The sequence below is a fragment of the Astatotilapia calliptera genome, chromosome 2 (assembly GCF_900246225.1).
Source record: "Astatotilapia calliptera chromosome 2, fAstCal1.2, whole genome shotgun sequence".
In the NCBI taxonomy this organism is placed as follows: Eukaryota; Metazoa; Chordata; class Actinopteri; order Cichliformes; family Cichlidae; genus Astatotilapia; species Astatotilapia calliptera.
Window position 1 is genome coordinate 20,337,252 of NC_039303.1, and position 12,467 is coordinate 20,349,718.

At 40.8% G+C, this 12,467-nt stretch overlaps 1 protein-coding gene across 2 annotated transcripts in view; it reads left to right on the forward strand.

Annotated features, from left to right (window-relative positions):
- The window catches only part of aff2 (AF4/FMR2 family, member 2), a 204,699-nt gene that overhangs the window by 168,127 nt on the left and 24,105 nt on the right, over positions 1 to 12,467 (forward strand). For both annotated transcript variants that reach the window (XM_026186564.1, XM_026186554.1), the window contains exons 16-17: positions 4,565 to 5,641; positions 5,741 to 5,856. In XM_026186564.1, coding sequence (XP_026042349.1) covers positions 4,565 to 5,641; positions 5,741 to 5,856 — 1,193 coding nt within the window. The remainder of the gene's footprint in view (positions 1 to 4,564; positions 5,642 to 5,740; positions 5,857 to 12,467) is intronic.

Genomic DNA, 12,467 nt, shown 5'->3' on the forward strand with positions numbered 1-12,467 from the left:
TGCAGTAACCAGCAAACAGCAGCTCAGCTGTTACAGCCCACAGAGAAGACTTGAAGAAGTGACCCGGCAGCATGACGTGCCCGACTCTGACAACTGCCACCTCTGCGTCAGCAGCCGGAGCTACAGGCGCCCCGACAGCCCCTCAGAGCTCCAAACTTTAATTCGCTCACACAGTACTTAGAATTAATTTAACAACTAATTACTTAATGCCTAATTATCATCATGTTCTCTTTTGTTTTCATCAACTTCAGGGAAACAACATAAAAGTTCGAATACTTTTCCACATATCCCACTGCAAAGATTTACCCACAGTACTGAGCATGAACTGAAAGGGGACCTAATATTCTTATTTCAGAATAACCATCGTTTATTTTAGGCCAGACGTTAGTGAATCCTCTCAATTTACCAACTGTCGGAAGCAAGCCCTTTACAGCCTTGCTGTTTTCTGATTGGTTGCCCCACATATACACAACTTTTCATGGTAACACTTAATAATGGCGTCCACGACTAACGGGTCCCCTGTAATTAAATGGACTTTCAATATATTTTACCTGAAATTAGATCATTATATTTACCTATAAACACTTAAAGGTAGATACACTAGAATAGGATAGAATTATATTGTAAGTAAATTCAAGTTTTCTGAAGGTAATTTTAAGTAATGCGTAAGTAATTTTAAGAATTGCATAACTTCATATATTTTATAGAAATAAAGCAACACAAAAATATATATAATGTAAGTTTAAGCAGTGTGCAGTGGTCATATTTGGAAAAACAAACATCTTACATCGTAAATTATTTTTTGGGACAGCGGTCGTACTGTGGAAGCTTACATTTTTAGCTCTTTATTTTTTTGCATCTTTATATCTTTATTTGATTTGTTGCTAATTCTGTTGTGTTCAATATTGTTTTTGATTATAAATAAAAGTCGATAAATTAAGTTAGACTTGGTTCCTCCATTACAAGGTCACACATGCCGGCCAGTTTTGATTTTCTCTACTTACAGTATCATTTGTGTCATCTTTGCTGTAAAACACATGAAGTGATGCTCTAAAATCAGTCCTCCACTACTTAAACTTCCTTACACAATTCCTTAAAATGACCTAAACACTACATACATTTACTTACAGTATAATTCTTTCTTTGTTTCCTGAGAAAGCTGACTCTTACCGACTTGTCCCAGTGTAGCTACATGTAAATATTTTACCTTGTAAGTTCAAAGTTTTCAATGTCATTTATTTACAGGTGAATTAATACGACGAAGCATTATGAAAAATATATATCACTGTTCATTTTGAGAATAAGGTCAAAATTTTGAGATTAAACTTGAAATATTATTTAAAGAATGAAGTCAACTTTATTCTCAAAATGAGCAATAATATTTCTTTTTTAATGGGGCCCTAATACTGGTTACTGTTACACTTCCACAGCAGTTGTGTGATGCTGCTGTGCTCACAGCCACAGCTGTGTGCCTGAAATGATTATATTTGGGTTATACTGTCTCATTCACATCTAACGGATCCAAAAGTTTAATAAAAATCTACACGTGAGCATTTCGGTCTGAAGTCTGAGATTTTGGCTCTCTTGTACGCACACAGATCAAAGCTAACGATGCTACAGTATATAATTAAATCCAACGGGCTGTCGTTATATTTCATGGTATGCATACAGATGTGCCTCTCCTGTCAAGTGTACGCAGGTGAAAATGTCCTTGTTTTACTAAAGAGATATAACCTTTCTTAAATTACCTGAGAATGGAGATGAACGCTAACGTGTGCAATCGGTGCCGTAAGTGCTGTTGCAACATTTGATCTTCTGCCTGTTTTAGTTGCGCAGAGCAGCTGGCAAGATGGCTAATGTCAACAGTGAGGAGAGGTGAACTATGGAGAAAACAGGCCAGAGGAGTTTTGTTCAAGAAAGGAAAAGCTTTTGCCGGCAGTGCAAATAAGCTCTGTGCAAGGGACAGTTTCCCCCTTTTTTCTATTTCAGCAAAACACTACATGGCATTTACTGAGAATGGATTTTGCAGATGGCAACACGCATTGGAAAGATTCCAGAGGGCTGCGTCTGCCAAGCGAGTGGGTTTATACTGACGACTGGGAACATTAGTGGTGTTTTCTTCTCTGCATCTGCCTCTGTAGTTGCTTTCTCGTGTTGCTGTTGCACACACATCGCTGCTCCTCGCTCGCCTTTGTTTCAGTTGAGGATAATTGATCAGTACATGTCTAAAATTAAGCATTCAACATCACAGGGTCAATTTTGATTGGGAACAAGACAAGGGCAGCGATGCAGGTGTAGCTACACAGCACTAAAAATGAAAATAAACTGAGTGGATTGTGGCTGCGTCTGCCAGCTGACACACCTTATTTACAGAAGAAGAAAGAAGGCTTGTCAGAAAGTTAAACTGATGATACACAAACAGCTAGAAGCCAGTTTTCGCTCGTATATATTTATATATACATTTATTTTCCTATTGTTAAAAAATAATCTAAAGAACAAAAACACTAATCAAACCTACAATAAGGCCAAAGCCCATATCCTTCACCTTTGTTATCCAAAAACATGGAATAGTTCGGCATGTCTGCTGCTGTAAATACTAACTACAACAGAAGACAGCCCACAACAAATTAACCATTTTAACCTGTTTAAGTAAAATTTGGTTAAAACGACTGTGCCCTGCGGTGCAGCTTCAGGCATAAACTGTGTAGATGTGACCTGTTTGCAAAGAGTTTGGTCTGTAGGAGATATAAACTAAGCTGAGGCTGAGATCCACAGACAGAGTAAAGGAGCCAGGTTAACCAGTCACTGTTTTTCTTTATCCATCTGTAAAAACAGAATATTACACACTCATATTTAGGTAAGAAAACAGGAGAAAAACTATTAAAATTTAATTGGAAGTTATTCTGTCCTTTCACATTATTTCCATTTCAAATGTAGACTGCTTACAGAGTGTAAGCTAATGACTTTGATGATTTCTGGATTTCCCCAATTTAAATCAAAATTTCACATTATTGTGTCATCGTGTACTGTATGATTCCAAGGATTAAAGAAAGGAGAAAATACTAAGTCTAATATCTACTAATACTAATGTTTATTCAGGTAACATCAGCATCATGTAACTAAAATCCATTTAACCAAACTGAAATTACAATGATGCTCCTGCTAGTAGATAAACAGAGTCTACAGGCAACAGTAAGGAAGCATCCACGTCCATGCTAGTGTCAGGTCATGCTAAATACAACATGTTTGTTTTGTAAATTATCACCATTAAATTAATAATAGCAGACTATGTAGCTGATGTACTAATGCAGCTTCAGGAGGCTATGTCCATCTTTTATATACAGTCTGTGAGAAAAACAGTAAGACAGTAAAGCTTTTCTGAACAATTTCTTCCTATTCTTCATGGATTTTAGATGCACTTGAATATGAAGCCACATATTTTAAAAACTTAAAAGAATTAATGATAATGCTATCAACACTGAATATCACTGTTACCATCAAAGAGGATATTTCTTTAGTGGACACTCAATGATCTGCTATGTGAGTCACGACTCTAGAAACCTAAAGCTTCATGATGTTCATCTTCCAGACCACTTTATATACATCGCTCCCCGGAAGAGCCGTTCTGTCCCTTGCTGGTAATGCCTCCACAATGAGTGTTGGAGCTCCTTCACTATGTCAAAATGGTGATGCTTCAATCTGATTTTTCATTTTGGGGGAAGTGAAAAAAGTCGCAGGGTGCCAAATCATGTAAGTAGTGTGGTAGGAAGTGAATATTGTGTTTGCACAGCTAAAAAAAAGAAAAAAAAAAGTTCTGCGCCTCACCCTGGAAGACAAATTAACTGTGCACAAAGATGAAGAGAACGACGACGTGCTCCTATCAAATCTCTTTGGCTGAGAACTGTGCTCATCAAACACATTATTCCGTGTGAAATTTGGGACATTGAGAAGTTTTCTCTCTGGTCAAGTCTGAGGACCGCTAAGTGAAGGTGGTCAGGACACGGCTCCCAGGAAGCTCAGGAAAAATTCCTGCTTTACCAGAAGCAATCCAGAAGTGCATCGAAACGGGATCTTTAAAGAGAAAACTGGAAAAATTTCTATAATAAAGATGCACTTGTTTATGAAACTGTGCCCTCGCATCTTAGAAAGAACTCAACTAAGAAATGTGAGACGCATCTTTTAATTTGCATGTGACAAACAGACCGCCTGCGCTCAACTGTGTGACTTGTGTGCAGCGAATATCAGTGACATTCAAAACGAGACAGTCAAACATGTTTCTTTTTGCTTCACAGATTAGTGGAACAAGCTGGCAACTCGTGCTGCCTAATTTGCATGATATTATCACATTCAGTAATGTGCTGTATGTGCTTTGCTTTTGATTATAACGTTTGTCTACACCAGGTTTTTTTCTTCGTCGGGGTTTAAAAGTGCATTAGTGGACGGGGTATAAGAGATGGCTAAAGATCAGAAGCTTCCTTTGTGTGTGTTATATGTGCCGTTTTTTCTTGACTTGTATCTTGTATTTTGTTGCTCCTTTTCATACATTTACATATATTTTCATCAGGACAAGCGGAAACACAGAGGTCCCAGCACCAGGATCACACCCAAGTCCAGAGAATTCATCGAAACAGATTCCTCCTCCTCTTCGTCAGAATGCCAGTCGGATACGGAGGAAGCCATCAAAATCCCAGCTTTGCCGCCACAGACGACACGCTCTGCAATTAACACGCAGACTCTGTCCAACGCACACATGCACGCGCCTCTTCTCCCATGCCTTGGCTCTGCTGGCGGTGTGGGGAGTCTGGGAACATTTGGAGGGAAGGGACTTCGAGTCAAAGATGGTAGCAACGTGCCCACTAACGGTAGCAGCAGCAGTAGTAACGGTAGCATCGGCAGCAGTAGTAACGGCAGCAGTGGTAGCTGTAACTCCCTGAGCATTAGCAACATAAGTGGTTCATTTGGCACCTCTGTTCCCGATCCTGGAGGGTTAGGAGGGCAAAGCAAAGACCTGGAGCCCATGTCACCGCCTTCCAATCTGGGACACGAGGTGCCTCTCTCACCCTTGAGGGAATACCATGAGATCCAGAGTTTATGGGTAAAAATTGACCTGAGTCTGCTCAGCAGGGTGCCCGGCCAGGCCGCGGGGGAAAGATCAAGGGTGGGAATTTCAGAAAGGGATGGGAGTGAGGGGAGAGACAGAGAGAGACAAGGGGAGAGGGAGAGGATAGGTGTGGCAGAGAGGGAGAGACAGAAGCAGGAAGACAGAGAGTGGCCGGGGCTCAGAGAGAGACAGAAGCTGATGAAAGGGGAGAGACAGGAGGAAGAAAATGAGCGATTAGTGCAGGACAGAGAGAGGCAAGGTGAGCGAGAGCGATTAACAGAGAGAGAGAGGCTGATGGACAGAGAGGACAGGGAAAGATTCGGACTCGGGGAGAGAGAGAGGACGGCAGTGAGGGACAGAGAAAAGATGTGCCAGGGTCTGGGGGTCCCGGACAACAACCCCGTGCAAGAGCAGACTAATCCCAGGCTGGCTGGGAGGACGGAGAGAGCAGAGAACGGAGGCAAACACAGAAGGCAGGCGGCTGCAAACATGGTGGTTCCACCCGAGAAACACGCAAGCAAGAGCAAGAGGAAACACAAGGTGTGAAGCAGCGTTTGTTCACATATACCGCCTTAACTGTTCTGCTGGCTGTTTACTTCACTCCTTCACATCTGTGAATTCTGGTTTCTCTGTTCCTAGTCGGACCACGGAGACTCATCAGTGAACTGCAATAAGAAGCTGCGATTGGACAAAGACTGTCTGCTCCTCCCACCCTGCATCTCTCCAATACACAACCATAAGAGCAGCACGGCAGAGTAAGCATTAACAGTGCACACGAGCCACCCGGCAGATTAGCTCTGGGAAAGGACTCAGCGGGATGAGGAAGAGATTGTACTGTAATGAAAGCCCGAAACACTACATAGATCAAGTTTTGGCATCACTCCCTCATTATCAACGAGCCAGATGTCCAAGGGGTTTTTCACTAATTGTGCTGATACCAGTCCACAAACAGTAGCATCGATAGATCAGAATGCAGCACAGCCTGAAGACATGTTGTGCAAGGTGTCATCCTATTGTGCTGCTTCTTATTTTCTGTCATACATACATTGGTACAATGGTGGATGCCAGCGTAAACGTGGCCAAAGTGTCGAGTGATGAGATTAACGTATGTGCGAGTAGCTCTGAACCCTCTGTTCCTCTAGTTATGCTGGACTTTACTTACACCTGGTTATGATGTGGTCATCTCTGGCCCCGCCCACCTACTGTTCAGTGCTTCTGTTTACAAACGACAGCCAACCAAAAGAAGGTGGTGGATGAACCGAGAGGCTGAACAAAAGTCATCTGTGAATCATGCAAATCTGATCTATTAGGAGTCCGATCACTTTTTTAAAGGCAGATCTACCATCGGTTAGAGCTGTTCACACGTCCTCAGTCAATGTAGTAAAACCTGGCCAACAAAAAAACTTTTTTCTGCACTTAAAAAATGAAAAATGAAATACATAAGAGTCCTGCCGGAGGGCACGAGGTGCTCTCCTTTGTCATAGATTAGAGGTATTCCAGACAATGGTGCAAGATCACAAAGTGCTTTAAAGAACTATATTTGGTTCCTTAAATGGACTTAATTCTCCCAGCCAATCAGGTCATGTGACAGATAGTGATGCTATTGCATTTGACCAATCAGTAATGGCTTGGAGCATTTCCAACATCAGTGTTTTTTCAGGGAAATCAGGTTTTTCACCCAAACTGCCAAACTTATTGTAACATCAAAACTAGCTGTGGCAGGCCGATAAAACCCAGACATCATATATATCAAGAGTTGTTCTAAATGTTGAAACAGGTGTTGTTTGTCTTTGGTTTCTAAAAATTGGGGCCATAATATGAAGGCACCATATTTATTCATATACCCTGCTCATGTAAAACTAGTGCAAGTGATGGTAACTCCAGTTTTAGACATGCACCAGATATGTCTAGTGAGCAGCGATGAAAAAAACAATACTCTATCATAAATGTAGTACAACGGTAGTCAGTTTTATATTAATTGTTGCCCCAACTCCATATAACACCATATGGTGATCCAGTGAGAAATCTAACTCATTAATGTGGAACCATATATGATAACTTCATTGACCTTGACTTGCAACATGGATATCAGCTCATAGTGACATCATACAGAGCCAACAGGGGTAAAAAGTGTCTGAAACCAAAAGTTCAGGTCATTGCAAATACCCTTTCCAGAGCAGGTGAGGAAAAAAATAAAGAACCGTACTGTATGATGAAAAACAGTCAATGAAGCCTCGTTTCATTAGTAAATTATGTCTCAATCATCCCAAGAAACCTGTGAATGAAAATTTTAGATACTCTATTAAAATGAGTTAAGAAATTCCAGAAAAGGCTCAGCTTTCCCTCCACTGATTCATCCTTCCCTGAATCCCTGCTATGCTCCTCATCCTCATGTGACTGTCATAGACACTAGTAGAGGTAATCAGGCAACTTTACTAGAGACTGGGTATTTTTAGGAAGGATTAAAAATTTGAATGTCGCGACGGAGCCACTAGACAGGCGAGCTCAATTCACACGGTGACGCGGGAATGACAAACCATGAATCTCTGCTTTCCGTGTGAATTATTTAAAAACAGCCTAAGCGGGCTGTCGCTATAAATAAGCCTCAACGTGACAGCTACAGAGGAAATATTTTTATAGCATCTCGGCTTTATCGAAGCATGCACGGCAGCGAGAGGTGGCAGAGAAAAGAGGGAGTGACCTGGAGTTGAACCTGTGACACTGGCGTAGTTGTCACATCCCGTTTATCATCTGGGAGGCTTTTTACGGAAACTCTGAATTGGCTGATGTGATCATCTGCCTCAGATCCAGTTGGCAGTTTCCTGTGACTTTTGACAGTTATCATCCCACCTGTTTTAATCAGCTGGGTCATATTTTGATAGCAGATAATCAGCGATGACCACATGTGACTGAGATTTGACCCCAGAACAGCACAGAAATCACATTTAGTCTTGGTCAGCAAGTCACTGGATCCACATTGGCCCAGTTGTGGTCCATATAATACATTATTTTTACTGCAAGAGAAACAACAACACAAACACTGGGTCAGAACAGCCTTCTGGTGCTGAGTAAGGCAGGCTGAGCTCTGAGGGGAATCCTAAGTTCAGTGAAATAAAGTTTAACAGAACCAGGTTTTCTTTGGGTTGGCCAGTTTGACCCAAGTAAGACTTTACAGCTATCGCAGTGCTGGTTATCAGCTTTCTACGGTGGCCCTGAGAGGCCAAACGGACTGCAACTTCAGAAAACACTTGCAAAAAGAAAAACGCTGCAAAAAGAAAAACGCTGCAAAAGCACACACATAACACAACAGAAATGTTTCTGGGGAGACAATAACTGGACGGACCAGTTGCATGAACTAAAACATGTATGTATGGCTGTATCCCAATTCAGGGACTGTTTCCCAATTCAGGGTCTGCAGCCTTAAAGTACGCAGCCTTAACGGTCCTCAAGGGCCGTGTACTCAAAGACCGCTGAGGCCGGAAGTGCGAGGCTTGTAGGCTTGTGAGATGGGACGGTCTAGCCTCCGTCACGCTGCCCAGGTTGCCTAGCAACCATGATACTAACAGCTGGAAACGTTTCATACAGCTTTGTTTGACAGAAATGAAGGAGAACATATTTTGTACATTTGTTTCTACATGAGCTTTGTGTGATTTGATAAGTATCTGAGGCTGAGACCACAGGGCTGTAAAACATGATTGTTGGGCTTCATTTCTGTACTGAACAGTCATTTAAGATTAACTAGTAAATAACAATTAGCTAATGTTGTTCATGAGACTAAAGTCATCTCACTTTGGTAATGTGAATATAATATGGCCAATATTATATTAATCATTATTAGTTATTACAGCACTGAACATGAACTCTGTGTCATTCAATGAGCTTCAGTAAAGATTCAAGTTGCATTTATTTATATTTCCTATCACCTTAAATATCACCTTCACTTAAAGACAAGTATCTTTGACAGTATATATATAGATGTATTATATATGAGACAAATATTGTTCTTTTAATATGTTGGCATTACTAAATTTGGCTCATATGTGTAAAAAGAAAATGTACAAGCTGTGATAACTGTTTCTGATAGAATGAAGAGTAGACTGATATATGAAATATTCCTTTATTGGGTGAGAAAATCAGACCATGTCATAACTGCTTTAAGTCACACAGAATAGATATCAGAGCCTCAAACAGGCTGACGTCTGCTAAATGGGTCAAACTGGGCAGAAAGTATACAAACACATAACATCCTTATAGAATATGATGTAACACTATAGATCAACTTACCTCAGAATATATAAAGCATATAAACAATTACAGCAATATGATGCAACAAACACAGCAGTGCTACTAATCCTCATACTCAATACTCAAAGCTTCATAGAACTGAAACAAACATTTCTTTTTAGCTCCATTCTGCTGCTGATACATACTTTAGGTTTCTGAACATTAAACTTGTTGCTGCCTTTCATAGTGTGTAACTTGAAGGCCCTGAGTACTTTCTCCCACACTGAAAACACTGGGATGATCAAATTATTTGAACATTACCTAATAAGACTGATTCAGGACAGACAATTAGTTATTCTAAACTTTTCTAGCAGTCCTTCACAAACAGGGAACAGTCTGTCTATCCTCTCCATCTGTCAGCTACTGCTGGCTCTTCCTCCTCCTCTTCCTCACACATTGTTGAGTTTGTCCTGGTGGATCATCAGGGGTGAAAAGCCTCACAGATGATGTGCAGCAGTGGGTCCCTCAGTCTGTCCTCACTCTGGACACTTGCAGTTGTCACGCATGGAAATCAAATGTGTGATAAGCTGCAGGATTCAAACACAAGTGTGACTTATAAACACATGTTCATACTTTTATTCCACAATCAGAGAGAAAGAAACAGAGAGAGAGTGCAGGACAGACAGACAGGTGACAGTCTCAGGTGTGTACACTGTTACACAACAGCAAAAGAGAAGGAGGATTTAGTTTGTGTTATTATTATCGAACAGCATATATTTTAAAGTAAAGGCTAAAACAAAGTAAATGCTGAAAGTACAAACATCGCTAATGACACATAACTTTGCCGACATGTGGCCAACAGTAATGTTTTAATGTTATTCATTATTAAACATTTGCACATAAATAAGTGACTAGGGATGGGTATCGTTTAGGTTTTATCCGATACCGGTACTTTTGAAACGGTGCCGGTGCTCAAACGGTGCTCAAACCGGTGCTTAAAGAATGGAGAACACAAAATTGGTCCAAAAACCTCTCATGTTCAGCTGTTTTTTGTAAAAATATAACAATGTTAGCCTTTTCTGCAGCTATGGGGCATATATGGTATCACTCTTGGCTGGAAGCAGTGCTTAAACAATGGAAAAAACACAAACTTTGTCCTAAGCCTCTCATGTTTAACTGTTTTCCACTTTTTCTTTGGTCATTTTAGCCTTTTTAGCCAGGGTGAAGGGAGTATCTGCCATCAAACAAGAAGACAGCAGCATGTAGCTATGATGATGTTTGCTAGTTCACCTTACATGCATTAATGTAATAACGTGGTTAGCCTACTCAACGTAAATTAGCTACTCACGCAGAGAAGAACGGCTGCTGCCACCATCATCCGTCATCATTTCTGCTACACTGGCAGGGCTAGGGGCCAGGACTCTCCTCTTCGTGTTTTTGGGGGATGTTGCATAACAGGCAACCCACCCGCAGTAGATGTGCTCGGTGTGAGGTCTCGCAGCAAGCTATCAAAATAAAAAATACGCTATGCGTCGCCAGGTGTTTCATCGGATTTGAGGTGTTACCTCCTTTGACAGTATCACAGTATCAGCTTAAAGCACTTGTTGCAGGCTGCTGAGTTTGCATATTTTGCTATGAAGTAAAGCCAGACTTTTGACCGCTTCGCCTTGGGCATTTTTAATCTGTAGCTCTGCTCTAACAGAACGTACGTACCTGGCCCTGCCTACTATCCTCGGAAACGTAAAATGATTGGCTAGAATCTAAAGTGTATCACAGCTCAGGGAAAAAAAGCACCGAAATAAAGCACCGAAATGTGCGCTGCTTTTCGGTCTGGTTACTACCGTTTATGTCAGAACCGGTGCCATCATGGCACCGGACACCGGTACCCATCCCTATAAGTGACATAATATTCAGAACTTACTTTTGAAAGTTTACTCTTTGGCCGCTCTGCTTCCACTTCTTTGAAGTGTGTCCCAGTCCCAGTGCACTTGTTAGTATGTTTTGGTTCGTGCAACTGGTCCGTCCGGTTATTGTCTCCCCAGAAACATTTCCGTTGTGTTGTGTGTGCTTTTGCAGCATTTTTCTCTTTGCAAGTGTTTTTCTTTTTGCAGCATTTTTCTTTTTGCAAGTGTTTTTCTTTTTGCAGCATTTTCCCTTTTGCAAGTGTTTTCTGAAGTTGCAGTCCGTTTGGCCTCTCAGGGCCACCGTAGCTTTCTCTTAAACCGGGCTTCCTGCATCATGCCGCACCTGTCGTGTAACTTCTGCAAAAAATGATCCCTATGAAGGCCCCCTACTGCAATTAGACACATATCAGATGCTCTTAAAGATAAAAAGGTGATTAAAAATCTGTAAAGAATCTAAAAATATAACAGAAAAATTGCAAACAGTTGCAAATAAGACAAGAAATTAATGCTGCAGAAAATCGTTAATCTGGTGATTTAGCGTACAGGGTGGTAAAATACATTTTTTAATTCCAGTTAATTATTTTATGGCTGAGTTGCTCCCAGTGCTGCTTTATTTCTGACAGCTGCACATTAGAGCTCTCAAACTTTAAACTGAATACATTTAAACATTAAAGGTTAACATCCCAGAACCTAATAAAGGACGCCTTGAAATTACTTTAGTTTGTTGGCAGATCAAAGTGAAATTAATTTTTTGATTGAACTGATATTCTTGGTGTGTGTTCTGTGTTCCAGTAGCTGCAGTTCCATCAGTGTGAAAGAGGATTAGCAGCAGATTAGAATCAAGTATAACATTTAAACATTTTCTGTATTAATGCATGTACATCCTTGTGTCATTGTGACACACACTTCATTCAGTGGTTTTAGTCAGGTAGGGCTTAACAACTTGGACATATAAAACGTATTCCCTCAGCAGAAAATCTATATTGCACTTAAAACTTTCAATAATAGGCTCAGTGAAAACACGGCGCTCACAGTCAATTTTAAACAACCAATTCCTGACTCCCAGCCAGGTTATGTGTTCAGCATAAGTTACCGTGGTGGTTTAGCCATGTTTAGGGAAAAAAAGTTTCTTACCATGAGGAATGTATTTTAATAGCCTCTTGGATTATTAGTGAGGCTCCGATCTGAATTTTTGTGGATGCACCCGCACAAACTTCAGTAAAACTTTTAATCAACAT